General features: G+C 52.9%; 2 protein-coding genes across 3 annotated transcripts; both read left to right on the forward strand.

The window, feature by feature from the left end:
• Nucleotides 1-4518: 4518 nt before the first annotated feature.
• Nucleotides 4519-5298, forward strand: IUM83_03739 (uncharacterized protein; the record flags this gene model as incomplete). 2 transcript variants are annotated; one of them, XM_067927767.1, is made up of 1 exon in its annotated part: nucleotides 4519-5298. In XM_067927767.1, one exon carries the CDS (start codon nucleotides 4519-4521, stop codon nucleotides 5296-5298), a length of 780 nt encoding a protein of 259 aa, XP_067795242.1. The 2 variants fall into 2 exon arrangements, with proteins under 2 accessions (XP_067795242.1, XP_067795243.1); XM_067927768.1 differs by having other exon boundaries at nucleotides 4570-5298.
• Nucleotides 5299-5645: 347 nt separating this feature from the next.
• On the forward strand, nucleotides 5646-9392 carry IUM83_03740 (Retrovirus Polyprotein; the record flags this gene model as incomplete). The annotated part of the gene is made up of 1 exon (XM_067927769.1): nucleotides 5646-9392. One exon carries the CDS (start codon nucleotides 5646-5648, stop codon nucleotides 9390-9392), a length of 3747 nt encoding a protein of 1248 aa, XP_067795458.1.
• Nucleotides 9393-16660: the final 7268 nt, after the last annotated feature.

Raw genomic sequence — 16660 nt, forward strand, 5'->3', positions numbered from 1 at the left:
CTTTCCACGCTTCGAGTACGTCTCGAAGCGATCACGCGCTTGCTTAATCCGATCACGGTAAGCACTCGCCTTCTTGTTGAAGTTCTCAACAAAAGCGTTCCAGCTTTGACAAAGTGCCTGCCATTCGGGCACTTTGCTGCGAGAAGAGGTCTTCTTGCTTTGAAACCATCGGAGCTCATGAAAGAGTCCGATGTAGTAATCGCGCCTTTGATGCGTTTCCGCATCAAAGTGCAGCTCGGCAGCCACAGCGTCATCTTTGATGGCGCTGCATACGTACAGCGGCACCTCATTCGGAGGTACCGAGTTCCCAAACCGGTCCGCGATCTCGGACGCGGACGGCATCCATGGATCGCGCGCTGCAGGTACAGCGCGCGGAGAGCCTTGAGCTTTAACATCACGCGCTGCAGCAGCGGCGCGCGGAGTACTGAGAGCCCCAGCCGAAGCGAGTGGGGTATCACTCTCAGTACGCGAACGCTTCGAACTCGAAGCGTCCGATTCGTCCCCTTCACGCGAGCGAACGTTCTTGGCGTGAGGGTCGAGCGATTCGCTCGACACTGAGTCTTTACGCTTTGAGGACGAGTCCTCCTCGCCCTCCATGTCTTCATCGTCGTCGTCAAAGTCGACGACGTCACCGTACTTCGCCTTCTGGCGTTCGAAGTAGTCGTCGATGGAGAGATGACTCCCCATCGACTTAGCGGACTTCTTCTGAGGCGCGCTCATCGTTGAATGAGCGCGGATTTCTTCTCCAAACGCGGAGAATTGACGAATGGTCAATTCCAAAAGATTGACGTGCGGGGACCCCGCGCATCTCACCTGAAGGGGGGGATGGTGTAACGGGGTTACACGTACTAGTGGCTGCAAGCCACTTGTGAATTTAACAGATAGGTTATCTGTTAAACGTTTTGGATACTTCCTCACATTGGTGTAAGACACACCGATGGATACATTGAAGTGGACCACCACAGTGAGTGGTCCACACATACCCAAAGATCCTATTGGTAGAAAGCAGCATCTTTCTACCAATCAGAGACATGCATATTAGCGGGGCTCTGACAGCCAGCCGCTGCCAACCCTTTCATAGATGATAAACAGTTTTTAGCAGACTTTAGAGGAAGATCAATTTACAAGCAATACAGTTCTCATTTTACCTTAAACTAGCTACTTGGAGTCTTGTCTAAGTTAACTTATATTTGTGTATTCAAATATAATTAACCTAAGTCATTACTAAGTACTTACGCTTCCTCATACACGTTGCGCAACGTGTAAGCTAAAGTAGTGAGTCAAGTTAGACCCACTACAGTAAGCTCTCTATTGCTAAGTACCATGCGCGGCAGTGCTAGGTGCGCCGTTATCACGGGGACAGACAATGACGTGTCTGTGCACGATTATTCGATGTCGACCGCATCTATGCGTCGACATCTCTAAGCGAATTTCTGTTGCTTACCGTGATCGGGTAAGCAAGCGCCAAAGCACTTCGAGTCCTTCTCGAAGTGAGGCAAGTATTAGCAACTCCACGCTGTTGCGGTGGAGGCTGGTGTCCGTGCGCCGTGCGCACTGTCCGTCCAGGTGGCGGTGCATATTAGCAACCGCGATCACAACAGGTATACTATATGTATACCTGAGAGCTTCAATGATCTCCGTGCTAATTATCTAGCACGCGAGTCGTCAGGCGTTGTAGATTACTACAGCGCTCGCACTACCTTCTTGCTGGTAGTGCGTGTTGGGTTTCGTACTCCTTCACCATGTCCGGAACGTCTTCCATCAGGACGTTCCGTGGTTCCCATGTGTCGTGTTGGGGAGGGAAACCTCTCCAGCGAATGCGAAAACAATCCGGACCTTGGATTGTTTTCCTATGATCAACAATTCGCTGGACGATCCAGCGAATTTCTCCGCGTGCGTCTCGCAGCGGTGGCGGAGGTGGTGAAAACACGCCCCGATGGTCAACGCCGTGTTGACCTTCATCTCGTGTTGCTCCACGACCGGGTGACGGTCGTGGACTTTCTTTAGAGCGTGGAGGTTGCCGCTCTGTATCGGAATCATCGTGCCCCGGCTGTGGCGGTCTTCCAGGCCGCCTTGAGCGTGTAGGTCGTGTTGTAGGTCCGACTGTATTAACTGCTCCAGCGCGACTACGCGCTGGAGCGGAGGGTTTCCCCTACCAAGTCTGTCACTTCCTGTCAGCCGTGCCATGCGGCTCGTGCTGAAGGTATGGCTTTAATATTCTATGTCAGGTGGAGCCGCATGCTAGACGGTATGTCTTGCGTGTATGCGTTACCGTGGCGTGCCATCACCGTGAATGGTCCGATGAAGCGCGGAGCAAGCTTACTTGCTCCGAAATCGGAAACTGCATGTTTAGGCAGGTTTTGAGTAGATAACAATACCAATGAACTAACTTTGAATTCATTTGTGTTGCCCCCACCAATATTATCCACGTTCAGCTTCTGTATATCCACAGAAGTTGCAATCGTGTCCTGGACAAACCGAATTACGGCTGGTCTGCGATGGGTAAAGTCAATTGCATCCGAGCTGAACCCGTTCAGCTCGCTCTCCGCAAGAGGCTCGGCCTCTGCGTGGTTCATCAAGGTGTCTGCGCCCTGCGCAGACCCGCGGCCCTTGTTCCTTGTGGAATCTATGCCCTGCACAGACTCGTTCTTCTTGTTCTGGGTGTCCGCTCTCAGCGCTGACCTGGTTGTCTTGTTCCTTGTTGTCGCAGCTGACACTGTGAAAGTGTCAGCGGTTTTCTGCGGTACTGTATTGCAGTCGTAGATCCCTCCCACACTTAAAGCGGGAGCCATCACTCCGAGTAAACTCGGTAGACGTGGATGCCGCATGGCCTTCACGTAGAACGGTGTATGCCCGGTCGAGGCATGCACTGAGTTATTGATGGCAAACTCTGCCATCGATAAGCACAAGCTCCAGTAATGGAACGAGTGAGCGTAGCTCTTCAAAATGTCGACGAGCACGCGATTCACTCGCTCGGTTTGACCGTCCGTCTGCGGATGATCCGCAGTCGACATGGAAAGCTGGCTCCCAAGAAGTGTAAACACTTCTTGCCACAGGTTCGCTGTGAAGCGCGGGTCTCGGTCCGACACGATGTCGGTCGGCATGCCATGGTGTTTGAACACCATGTCGACGAACTGACGGGCCGTCTGCTTCGCGGTCATTTCTGCCGGCACCGCAGCAAGATGTACCACCTTGCTGAAGCGGTCGACGAAGACCACAACACCGGTATTCCCTCCGCTGTTCGGGGGAAGACCAAAGATGAAGTCCACTGACATGGACGTCCAACACTCCGACGGAGTCGGTAGTGATTGCAGTGGAGCCTGTGCGAATGGCACAGGCTTTACGCGTTGGCATACCTCGCAAGCACGGATGTACTTGCGCACCCACTTATACTGGTGGTGCCAGTAGAAGTCGCGCGTGAGAAGGACGTATGTCTTCTCACGTCCGAGATGTCCCGCAGTCGGGGCGTCATGATATTCGTACATGATCCTGAGTCGCAGGTCATGGTCATTCGGCACGACAACGCGATTCGCGTTGTCGTCGACTGCGTTGTAGAGTAGCAGTCCGTCGTGCACCCGATAGCGGTGTGCAAGCGCACGTACCTCCCCATGTAGTCTCTGAACGAAGCTCCTCGAAAACCGGGTCTCGATTCCTGCGTAGGCGTTCGGTAATCACGAAGTTATGCAGTATAGCAACACAATGAATTGTCTTGGTGTCATGTTCGAGACTGTGTTGCACTGAACGCTGGAAAATGGCCCATTCCCTGGCGAACAAGCCAAAAGCCATCTCGATGCTAATGCGAGTTGAGAAAGATGGAAATTGAACGAGTCCTTGTAGTCATCGTCGAGCTCCGTTCCCAGAAATGGTGTGAGCAAGTGACTTGTATGCCTTATCAGCAACAACGTAAAGCCTGTGCTCCAGGCTTTCTATCACCTCAGGCAGACAACTCTCCCGATATGCTCGAACATCATTCACTTCACCAAGATTACTAATTTCCAAATAAACAGAACAGCTGAACGCGTCACACGCTACTTGCACATTGATACCCATGCGTTCGTAATGTCCGCTGAAGTAATCTCGAGGTCCAACATCATTGGTTTGTTTGATATGGTTTCTCGAACCTTGCACAACCATCCGTCCAAAGCAGCTACACAACCGTCCATGACTCCATTCTTGCTACGGTGCGCAAAGCTTCGTTTGCCTGCTCGCGCTCTGTTGGCGTCATAGGGAACTTTATATGGATCTCGGGGGTAGCAATAATAGCGTTGTATCGGATTGGTAGAAATGGTAGCCAATAGGAGGTAGATATAGGAATGACTCACCTTTACGGTAGGTATAGTGAAGCCAGGTTAAAATACAACGGCAGACGTAGGGCGGCTGTGGAAGCTTCTAGAAGCTTCCATCCGTCTGAACTGCGGGGGCGGCACTCTTCGTTTCGCACGCCCTCCCCCAAGTCAAGCTTCTTCCTGTTAAACTGGTAGCACTTGTTGGTCCCAGCAACCTGACCACAAGGAGCCCATGCCGACGAACGCCCAGCTACTGGCCGAGATCGACCGGTTGAATCGAGCCATGGCAGAGCACACGCGAGTGCCAAGCAATCTGCCCAAGTTCACCGGCAAGAGGGGAGAGGACGTCCGCGAATGGCTTTTCCAGATCGAGAACGCCTGCCGCATCAACGGCATCCAGATCGACGACGCAAGCGTGCGTCTGCCGGGAATCGCCGGGTCGGCTATGGAGAAGCCGGCTTCCGGGTGGTTCCTGCACTGGTCTTCGACGATGAGAAGCGAGGTGCACACGTGGGGGATTTTCCGTGAGCATGTGCTCCAACACTTCGAAGCGTCGAACTACCAGGCCGTCTTGCGTGAGAAGCTTCAGCGACTCAAGCAGACGGTGGATATCGAGACCTACAACGGCGAGTACTCTGCTCTCATCTTTCGGGTGGAAGGCATGAGCGTACTCGACCAAGTCCTGTACTACGCGAACGGCCTCAAGCCTCGTACACGCAGCTACGTTAAGCTCGAGAACCCTGAGACTCTGAGTGAAGCCATGGACCTGGCCGTTAAGTACGAAGTTACGCACTTCGTCGATGACGTGCACGACCGACAGTCTCGTCAAGACAAGAGGAAGATCTCAGCTGGCCAAGCTCCCAAAGGAGACAAGCCATTTAAGGGGAAACCCTTCCGTAACCAAGGGCGCTTCAAGCCGAGATTTGATCCCAAGCGCACCGAAGGTCGCACCTGCTTTCACTGCAAGAAGCCTGGCCACATCAAAGCCAACTGCTTCATCTGGAAGAAATAGCAAGAGAAGCAGGGAAATGGGCAACCACGTCAGTGAAGGAGGGTCCTGGCGTGGCGAAAAGCGTTACCGGAACACTTAAGTTTGAGAATATCAGCCTTAGCGTTCTGAGTGAAAACCCTCTGGTGTTCAAGTCAAGGCCGCTGTTCTCAGTAATTGGAGAGATCAGCGCTGGTGACAAGCATCTCACCACACGAAGAATGTTATTGGACTGTGGAGCCACCACAATCTACGTGTCAAAACGTTGGGTCGAGGCACATCAGCTTCGGACAACGAAATTCTGTGACAAGAGCATTCGTATCAAGTTGGGAGACAATCAAATCGTCGAGGAAGAGCTGGAAGTTCTGCCGATGGAGATTCAAGCTTCTGGACTGGACGATGCCTACAGATGTGTGGCCGTAGTCTACCAGATCCCAGATGAATTCGACTGCATCCTTGGAATACCATTCTTCGAGGACATGCAACCGCAGATCGACTGGAGAAGTCGACAAATTGAAGGAACGAGAACGAAGACTCTGCATTGCAAGCGAGCAGGGGAGACCTGTAAGCCGATCGAGGAAGGCGGACCGGTGATTACCTCCGGGCTTCGGAGATCTGTCGAGGCGAAAGGCCTATCGGCGAAAAGACCCGATTCCTGTCGAGGTGCCGCGCTGGAAACGGATGTGAAGCTTACGGTTGAAGCTGTTGGCGACGCAGTGCAGAAGGAGAAGACCCCAAGTGTTGTCCGCGGGCAACAAGTGGATGCGCAGGCTGGCAAGGGTTCAGCTGGAGTAGATGACGTTGCGACGTCGAAGCGCGAGAGTGCCACACGAGCTGCTGACGAAAGCAGCGGTACCAGGGGCAAGGATACCGTCGTGGAGAAGATGTTCACGATGGGTATTGTTGACGAAAGTGGTGTGCAGACCAAATTCATCACGCGCAAGAAATTACGGAAGTTCCTGAGAATCAAGACCAAGAAGATCGACGAGCCTGACTTCATGTTGGTGCTGTTGAACGAGACGATCAAGCAAGTCGCACGTTCACTGCAACGGCGCGACGAACCCGACAACGTTGGGAGTGCGAAAGCACAGCGCTATCTGGAAACAGACTGGGACACCTTCCGAGAGAACCCAGCTTTTGACCTTTTAACGGAGTATAAGGACAATGTGTTCCGTCCCGAGCTGCCTGAAGGTTTACCAGAGAAGCGCGAACTCGAACACCGGATCGATGTGAAGGATCCGAATCTGGCCATGTACCGGCAACAGTGGCGACAGTCACCGGAGCAGCAACGCGAGATCGTGAAATGGGTTGAAGACATGGTGCAGAAGAAACTCATACGACCGAGCATCAGTCCTCACGCTGCTCCAACATTTTGTGTCCGGAAACCTGTCGGTTGGCGTATCGTACATGACTACCGGTACTTGAACTCGAACACAGTACGCCAAAGTATTCCGATGACCCGGAAGGAGGACATCTTGGACGCCATGTCCGGAGCGAACTGGTTCTCCGCGATGGATTTGATGTCCGCATACTACCAAGTGCGCATGCGAGAGGAAGACATCAAGTTTACTGCGTTCCAGGCACCGAACGGACTATGGGAGTACCTTGTTCTGCCAATGGGAGTCTGCAACGCGCCAGCAACGATGCACAGATTGACATCGAAGCTGTTTCGAGACTTGAAGAACACGAAGTCGTTCTACGACGACATTTACATCTTCACCAAGTCACCGAACGTCGAGGACCATCTGGACGCACTGCGTGAAACGCTGGACATCTTGTGCGACAACAAGTTGTATGTCAAGTTGTCCAAGTGTGTCTTCTGCGCAGACGAGATCCCGTGTCTCGGAGATTTCGTAGGGCGAAATGGAGTCCGAATGGATCCAGATAAGGTGCAGACCATCAAGGACTGGCCTGTACCGCGGACGCAAGAGGAGCTTCATAGCTTTCTCGGTTTGACTGGCTACGTTCAGCGATTCTGTCCGGAGTATGCATCACTGACAGCATCCATGTTTACACTCTTGAAGAAGAAGAACAAGCGGAACGCCAAGATCCATTTCAGCGATGAGCAACTGAAGAACTTCAAGGAGCTGAAGCGCCGACTCTGCAACCCACCAGTATTACATCTGCCGGACTTCAGCCGGTCCATGCATTTGCGTACTGATGCAAGCAAGTTCGCTGTTGGTGGAGTCCTGTTCCAAGTTGTGGACGGAGTTGAGCGTCCGATTGCATATACCAGTCGCAAGATGAAAGCAGCGGAGCTCAACTACCCAACGCAGCAGCAGGAGTTGCTAGCAATCGTCCACGCGTTGGCAGCTTTCAGAATCTACTGCCTGGACAAGCCACCGATTGTTGAAACGGACCACAAAAGTCTCGAAGGACTTTTCACGCAGAAGATGGCAAACCGAAGACTCGCGCGCTGGTATGATATCCTAGCGGAATACCAGCCGACGTTCTCTTATATCCCCGGTGCGAAAAACGGCATCGCCGACGCTTTGAGCCGAAGACCAGACTTGCAGCCAGTGACGAAATTCTTTCACGACTTGAGTGTTAGGAGTTTCGACGACACGTCCTTCAGCTTGGCAATCAGCGAGGTAACTGGTGACTCCGAGTTGGTTGCTCGAATCAAGAAGTCGTACAAGAAGGACCGTGACGCGCAAGCAATCTTGACTGCGATCAAGCGACGCAAGTCCGGTTTGAGACCGAAGCGCGAGCAACAGCAGCACAAGAAGTACCGATGCTACTCCGAAGTAAATGGTTTGCTCTGGTACCAGACACCTGTAGACGACGCTCCACGTATTGTCGTGCCCAACGATGTGAAGTTGCGCCAGACAATTATCAGCGAGTGTCATGACACCAACTACGGCGGACATCCCGGTGCTGAGCGCACGTACTTGACGCTAGCACGCCATTGGTACTGGTCGAAGATGTTGAAGTCCATCCAGAGGTTTATCGCCGATTGTGAGCCTTGTCGGAGAAACAAGCCGCGGTTGACGAAGCCTCCTGGCTTGCTCGAACCATTGGGCATCCCAGACGAACGTTGGAGGTCGATCTCCATGGACTTCATTACTGATCTTCCGCGAACGAAGCGGGACGTCGACTCCATTTGGGTCGTCGTCGATCGGTTGACCAAGCGTTGTCATTTCGTGCCAACTACCAAGAAGGTGAACGCGGAGGGTGTTGCTCGACTCTTCATCGACAACATCTGGAAGCTGCACGGCATGCCGACAAATATCGTCTCCGACCGTGACCGGAAGTTCGTGTCTGCCTTCTGGCAGTATGTATTCAAATCCATCGGCACGAAGCTGAGCATGACCGTAGCACACCGAGCGCAAGGCGATGGTCAAACGGAGAGGATGAACCGAACCTTGGAAGAGTATCTCCGATGTTTCGTTTGTCCACTTCAAGATGACTGGGACATCCATCTCGCCAATGCTGAGTTTGCAGTCAATTCTACTGTGAACACCAGCACGAAATTCGCGCCCTTTGAAGCCGATCTGGGCTATATACCATTGAACCCGCTTCAACTCGCATCTGAGAAACTTGCAGCTGTTCCAAATAGTCGACGCGGAGCAGAGTTTCACGAGCGACAAGCAGCCATCCTCTTACGCTGCCGTGAAGCGTTAGCCCAGGCCCAAGAACGCATGCGCGACGTCTACGATCGAAACCGTGTTGAACAAGTCTTTGAGGTTGGCGACAAAGTTTACTTGAGCACGCAGAACCTGGACCCGAAGCACTCCGGCTTGCCAAACTCCACCAAGTTTGGACCGAAATGGATTGGACCGTACACAGTGGTGCGGAAGATCCACAACCACGCGTATGAACTCAACATCCAAGCTGGGAAGAAGCTATATCCTGTCTTCAAAACTGCGTCATTAAAGGTGTATAAGGAACCAACTCGATTGTCAAGACCAAGCATAGTTATTTTAGCAGACGGCAGCATTGGCCAGGTCGTCGAGGGTTTACGTGGAGAACGCACTCATAAACGACGGACCCAATATCTTGTGGAGTGGGTGGGCGAGGAGAAGCAAACCTGGGAACCAATTGAGAACTTGTCGCAAGTCCCTGATCTCATCGCCGAGTTTGAAGCAGCACGGAAAAAGAAACGCCGAAAACGGTGAAGCGCGAGCAATTGAAGGGGGGCTCAAAGGCCTACATGTATTCCCGTACTACATCCCCTACTGTGGTTGCTCCTGTTGCTTCATGCGCTTCTCCCGCTTACGCTGCGTCTTCGACTTGCGCTTGCCGTGACGACACTTGTATCCAGGCTTCAACTCCACTCGAGTCATCCACTTCACGTGCTGAATCCATAGCTGGTCGCTCAGAAGAAACACGTCCATCGGCGGGTCTTTACCAGCTTTAAAGTTATCGAGAGCAATGACGCGGCTATCAGGACGACGTTTCACCAGAACGAAGCAGTGCCCAAGGCCATCCTGACCCGCGCTCACAATGTAAACACCAGCGGGAAGATCGCGACAAAAGTCACAGAGCGTTGCGACATTGGCGCTCGAGCTTGAGAGAACATTTTGGAGAAGGTGGTCGTAGTTCAAAGGCACACTTTGCCGCTGAAGTAGCTTGAAGAACTCCGTCACATCCTCACGCGACACACCAAACTGGATAGATGAGGGACGCGTGTCTTCGAATGCATCCCACATTGCCATGGTAACCAAGTCCGGCTGACCGAGATAGTACAGCGCAGACCGGAAGGCGTCCATGAAACAGGTTCCAGCTTCAGACACTTCGTCACGCTCTTTGGCCCAACGCATGAGGGGCTTCGACGATCCCACACGTTTCCAAGTATCAACTAGATTCATCATGCGACGCAGCCACGGCTTATCGAGCTGCTCCATCCAAACCCAGCTCAACTACAGTGGACGACCCTTCCACTGAACCAAGTAACAGCGATGCGGAGGATCTCCATGAGAATCAAGCAAGTTCACAATGTCGACGATCTTGCTGTAGTCCCACGGCGCCGTCGGATCGTAGTGATTCTTCTGATTACTCGACGGATGTCGGTCGGGCGCTGGAGGAAGCGGTGGATGCCAGCTAGACGTCTCGTCACCACGACGCAAACGCGAGCGTTGTTTCGTCGGTCTGTCCTCTTCATCATCGCTGTCATCGAAGAGACCCGTACCAGCCTCTGGAGAAGCCTGATCGTCAGCCACAGGTTCAGCGGTGGAAGTCGAGCCGTCTTCACCCGTAGCAGCAGCCGTCATCTCGTCACCGCTCCATCCTTCAACCTCAAGTTCGAAAATCAACTCCTGAAGGCGCGATACCGGAGAGAGGCCACCTGAAGCAGCAGGAACCGCAGCAACAGCACCACCAGGAATCACAGGCGACGCTGAAGGAGACGCTAGAGGCGAGGAAGCCGGGCTTGATGGAACCGGGCTTGAAACAGCGAAGTCAGGCTGTTGACTGTCGCGGACGATCGCTTCCCACATCCGCTCGTCTTCTTCACCGAACTCGGAGTCGAGATCACTGGGGGCACGGGCAGGACTAGCAGGTCCCACGGTTGGCGCAGCCGGAGAGACACCCAAGGAGGCAGCGGGTGCTGCCGGCGAAGCAGCACCAAGCGAGGCGTCGAGATTTGCCGTCGCCAGAGGCGACGCGGACCGAGCAGGAGCAAGCGGCGACATGCCGGCAACAGGAGCAGCCACGGGAGACACCACCGTCACCATCAGAGACCTACCCAAGCCTCCGCCAACCAGGCCGCAGCGTGGGGGACGAGAGGTCGGACGAATCCCTGAGGCAGCAGCGGGACACCTCGCGGCTCTCGCTCTTTTTCGGGAATGACAAGTCTGAAGGGACGCGCAAGCCAGAGAAGGGGTGAGTGTATCGGATTGGTAGAAATGGTAGCCAATAGGAGGTAGATATAGGAATGACTCACCTTTACGGTAGGTATAGTGAAGCCAGGTTAAAATACATACGGCAGACGTAGGGCGGCTGTGGAAGCTTCTAGAAGCTTCCATCCGTCTGAACTGCGGGGGCGGCACTCTTCGTTTCGCACGCCCTCCCCCAAGTCAAGCTTCTTCCTGTTAAAAGCGTCCATGGGCTCGTACAACACGATGTCGAAGTGAGAGTGGCTCAACCCGCTGATTCTTCTGGCGTCGTTGGCAATTCCTCCAGCTAGGTAATCCAGCAATAGCTAAAGTTTGATCACTGCCGAGATTGGGTCTCGGTTAGTCAGTCCACCAGTGAGGAGCCCTGTCTAAAGCGGGCTGCACCAGCTCTAGCAAATGGTCGGAGGACTCCATTGATATTCGATACGTGCGCTCGAACTACCCTTTTCTCTGAAGCAAGCTAAGCTCCTCTTCCCAGTCCATGCGGTCGCGCACACAGGAGCTGTTGCGGCGGCGCGAGCTCAATACGAGAGCCAACAGCAAGAGGAAGGGCGTCTTAAGCGATTTCGAGGATAGTTTGGCATCTTTGAGGATTCCGAAAGGCCTCTAGTCAAAGATGTCGCCCACCGCGACAGAGGTCTCTCTCGCGCGCGTCTCTCACACGTCACTCGCGCCGAAGAAATCCTAAATCCTTTATCCTACGACATACAAGACCGGGCCTTAGGGAGCGCTCAAATCCCGACGAGCGCGCTCGCAAGCGTTTTTTTTGTCTGTTCTCGTTCACGCGAGCAGTGCTTGCGCTCAGCTCGTGGGATGCGTGCTGAAATCGTTGCGTCTACTTTGTCATATGTCGTTCAACTCAGTCACTGACTCCCAGTAACTCCCAATTTACGACGATCACGAGCGCGGTTATCAGACTACTATAGCTGTGCATAATCTTTTACGCAACGTCCCGTAAGCAACGAGTCAGTCGTCCGGCAAATTTACAAGTCATTTCACAACTTCCAGCCTTCCTCTGCATCTCCCACTGCAATGCACTCGTGCGTGCTCGTCCCGCCCAACACTCGAACATTAAGTGACAAGCTGATATGTGACGTTGAGCAGCGGACCGAGGCACTCCGCGCCAACCTGGTGACAAAACTCGTGAGTGCTGGGCGTATCGAAGCCAGCATCAAAACCAGGCCGTGTCTGCAGCGGCGAGGGTACCATCCGCATCACTACACAGTTCAAACGGATGCATCCAACGTTCGAGTAGAAGCGTCAACGGCTACGCTTGAATTATCTCCACGAGAAGAGCTAATTACTCCGAACGATATATCATCGTCCCGTAGCCCCCCGATGTGGCTTCCGTCCGACGTGAAGACGGTAAACAAGATCATTGCTACCCTCAAGGCAGCGAATCATCCGATTGACGCCGATCTACAAAATGACATCATCGCTGAGGCTCTGAAAAGGAAGATTCGTCATCGAGAACGGTGTCGTGTGAACCAGGCTCGCTATAGAGCGAAACAGGTCCAGGTCGTAGCTGATACTCAAAATGCCATTGTTCACCTGCGGAAGGAGATCGAAGAACTCAAGTCAAGATGCCAGATTTCGTTCCAGATCCCAACATTCCAAACCCCATGGGCTGTTGCTGCTGACTACTGTCGCCACTTCAACAATTTCGTAGCTTATCCTGGGACTCAACACGACGCAGCGTCCATGTTCTTGCGTAGAATCATGGCCCCGGATACGGTAGATGATGTTTTCCCCGGCGTGGACACACTGATAGAAAACTGGAGGCGCTTCGCACCTTTCTTTAGCGACACTCGTTTGGAGCTTCGAGGGATGGTGATGTCATCCGAACGCGATTTGGTCGCCAGCACGTCGACCTATATTACTGTCAGCTGGAACACTCTCCGATACGCGTTTCCGCACCTGAATTCTGATGGGAAAGGTGGCGCCCAAGGAGGAGATTGGTCGCTCATTGCCACCAAAATCGTGGGTCAAAGTTTTGTCGTGCGCGGGACAGTGATCTTCGGCTGGGACGATACCAGCGACAAAGTGGTGAGATTTCATGCGCAAGCGGATTTGTTGACCCCAGTGCTCAACGTGCTGGGCAGTTTAGCTGATGTGTCGCTCTTCTTCAGCGAGGCTCTCATCACCCCGGACGGTAACTTCATTTGATGAAATCAATGAATATTTGCTCGTATCTCCTTGATTCCGATCGTATTTTCTTCGGTTACAAAATATAGGTCTGACGGGTAAATTCCAGCAAGCAACAAGAATGAAGAGACGAGCTCCGACTAGGTCATAGATGTCGTTAGCCAAGACGTTAAGTGACATCAATGTACCTCAATGGAAAAACAAAACAAAGAATGAAGCACGCGAAGAACCATGACACACAGTTTCACCCACTACACTATCTTGTTTTCAGACCATCGCATGCTACTTAGGTGCGACGCACTTGCGGCGCACCAGTCGCCTATGAATTCCTCGACTGCAAACGACACATACACATGCCTAACTTCGCGCTGCTGATGCCGTATTCGCCGTTGCGACAGAAGTCCCTCCTCCACAACCCCCTATAGTTTCTGGCATCATATATGGAAGTGAGTACGTGCTTCCCTGCTTCGGTTGACAATTCGGCGACGTGCACCAAATCCAAATTGAATAGTAGCGAGCTACCGCGTCATGTCTATAACAATAAAGGTTATCGGCCCAGAATATGGCGCGCTTGATGATCGAACGAGAAAAGTGTTTGAATGACGCTATTTAACATGAGAAGTTGGATTTACTCGTGGAATCAATTAGTGAACTGCACTTTGAAACGAAGATCTTGCCGTCGTATCGTATCCGGCTTGTCCGTCAGCATTTAGAAACAGAAGTCGTCCTTGTCGGAGTAATGCTCAGTGTGTATACTATCGGTGGGCCAAAGACCTGCCCACGAACAGAGGGAGTATTGTGTTTCTCGACAAATGCTTCCCACGTGGAACCTTGAACACGTTTTGAATGCAAAAACGAAATCTTCACTCGAAGCAGCGAGATCCGTCGCCAGGGTTGTGCAGCCCTCCACTCGATTGGCTTGCAACCAATGCACTATTTCGAACATTTTGGCGTCATCCATAGCGACAGTAGTGCAGCCTTCTGCGCAGTTCGTGCGAAGCCAGTTGATAACGCCAAACTTGCCGTTGCGAGCAGCACAATCCATCGCGGCGGTCGTGCAGCCCTCCCGGCGATTTGTATGGGGCCACTTGACAGCCATACTTGACAGCCATAACTTGCAGCGCTGTCCATAGCTATTATAGTGCGACAAGCCTTTGCTTGTCCGTGAAGCCACTTGACGACAGCTAGATGCCCATTTCGTGCTGCTTCATCTCGTCGCTTTCCGCGAGAGAAACCTATACGGGGTAGAAGTGTGAGGAAACAACTTTCATCCAATACTTCTGATACAGCTCCCTTAAATTTCCATCTGCCTTCAATGCTCGATCCGCTTCACCACATTGTTGTAGATCAGAAACGCGACAACGTCCAGACGATTGGGATCAATAGCTGGGCGGACCACCAAGTACATGTATGCTGATTTGTCCTCGTAGCCATTCTCGACCATCCACTCCAGGGTAGCAAAATGGCCCCCGAATATGGCCCCCTCCACCAGTAATATGGAGGCTCCTCGTAGCAAATCGCCTACATTCTCCCCTGACACTGTTACCGCGCATCCATTCGGCTTATAGCGGGCTTTCATCTCCACGGCTGCATCTTCCTCCTCTGTTTCGTGTTCATCCTCACCAGCGTCTGGGCCAAATCCAGGAGTACTCGAGCAACACGATGTCACCATTGCACACTGCCTTAAACAACACCTTCCCATCGCCGAGGGCTCGAGTGTTCTTCTGGAGCCACCAAACCGAATCCTGGTGTATGCCGATAACAACCTCAAACATATCTTGACGTCCCCAACGGACGACGTGGCCTTTGCCTGCCTGGATCTCGTCTCTCATCGCTCTGCCTCTGTCTCGTCTCGGAGGAATTTGGTGCTTCTTGAAGAACTTCAAGATCCCCAGCTTCTCCTGGTCACCGCCTGGGCTGCGATGACAGGCACTAGGCAGCCGTGGAACTTATGCCAGAGTCACTCGACCATGCATTGTGCATCCTTCTCGTCCCCGAGCTTGCTAGCTTCTCAGAATGGCGCGACAGAACTGGAACCGGTGGTAGTGGCGGTCCGTGCGCTTATACTTGCGGCGGGGTCAAACTCCCCCGTTGCCAGGATCCGACTCAACCGGGGAGGGCTCCGTTTCCGACAGAGAATTGCTCCAAATGCGGTCCAGTGAGCGGATGGGGTTGCGCGCGCAGGCCTCACCCACTGCCGTCCAGGAAAGTCGTGGTGGCGATGAGCAGGCGCGCAGACTTGATGCCCCTGGAGCAGAACAGCAGCCTCACGGACACGAACGAATTCGGAGTGAGGAGCGTCGACGTCTTGTTCACTTGCGCTGTCCACGGTGAATTCGAGAGTGACGCAAACTTCCACAACCCAAGATTTTCTCACACGTCACGAACGCATTTTAGCACGTCACAGATTCTGTCTAGTGAAAAAAAAATTCTCTTGAATTTGTTGGCGTCTGACTTCCTTTTTGTATGAAAACTTTTGCGTTGCTTGTGCGTTCGTGCACACACGAATTCGTTTTACCCCTGGCGACTTTTCGATACAACCACTGTTATTCTGAGCGACAATCCAGAGTTCTCACGAATTTGTTGGCGTCAGATAGCTACCGTAATACACGAAACTCAATATCACCCCGTACTACGATGCTGCTGCTGATCACCAGCATGGTGGGGGTAGCAAAATATCTACTGCGAGAGGGAATGAGACCGCGCGTGGCGGTGACGCTTATCCCCCCCCCCCCCCCCCCTCCATCTATCTCCCTCCCTCCCCCCAAGTTCGGGACCTTGGGCAGCGTCTCATCGTACGTGGCTACCTCCACAGCTGAAGAAGGAAGGTGGGTGGTTAGCGGCCACTGTGTACGTTATCCACAGGCGTTTAAAGCGGAGACTATAGTCCAGCTGCATCAGTGCTCAGTCGGTGTCGCTAAACTGCATGGCATCGCAATATTCGGAACTAGGATTGCATGTACGGCTTCTAATACATTCACCAAACGACACTACAGTGGAAATAACACGATTTTAATTGTGCAATTGAGTCTACATTTGCTTGCGTATGTACTGGTGTTACTACTAACCATGCCTTGGCGTGATCTACAACGGTTTTCTCGAATTTCATTAAGGTCATTCAACCATTGGAGCTGATTCCTGCGGGCATCACAGATTCTCGCTTCTCGCAGACATACGAGGAGGATGCCAAGATGTGCCAGGTGGACATCAGCTACTTCGTCGGCGGCTTCGAGGCCTACATCGAGAAAATATGCTGTACTGCGAGCCGGATCTGGTGGTCTGCTTCAATACCGGCATCTGGGGCTACGACGAGTGGCTGCCTGCAACCCGACTCGTACTGAACGAGGTGTGCGTGCCACTGCTTGTCACGTCGTACAATGAGCACGAAGCTGGAGACGACGAGG

This window comes from Phytophthora cinnamomi (genome assembly GCF_018691715.1).
Source record: "Phytophthora cinnamomi strain GKB4 chromosome Unknown Contig21, whole genome shotgun sequence".
NCBI classification, from domain to species: domain Eukaryota; phylum Oomycota; class Peronosporomycetes; order Peronosporales; family Peronosporaceae; genus Phytophthora; species Phytophthora cinnamomi.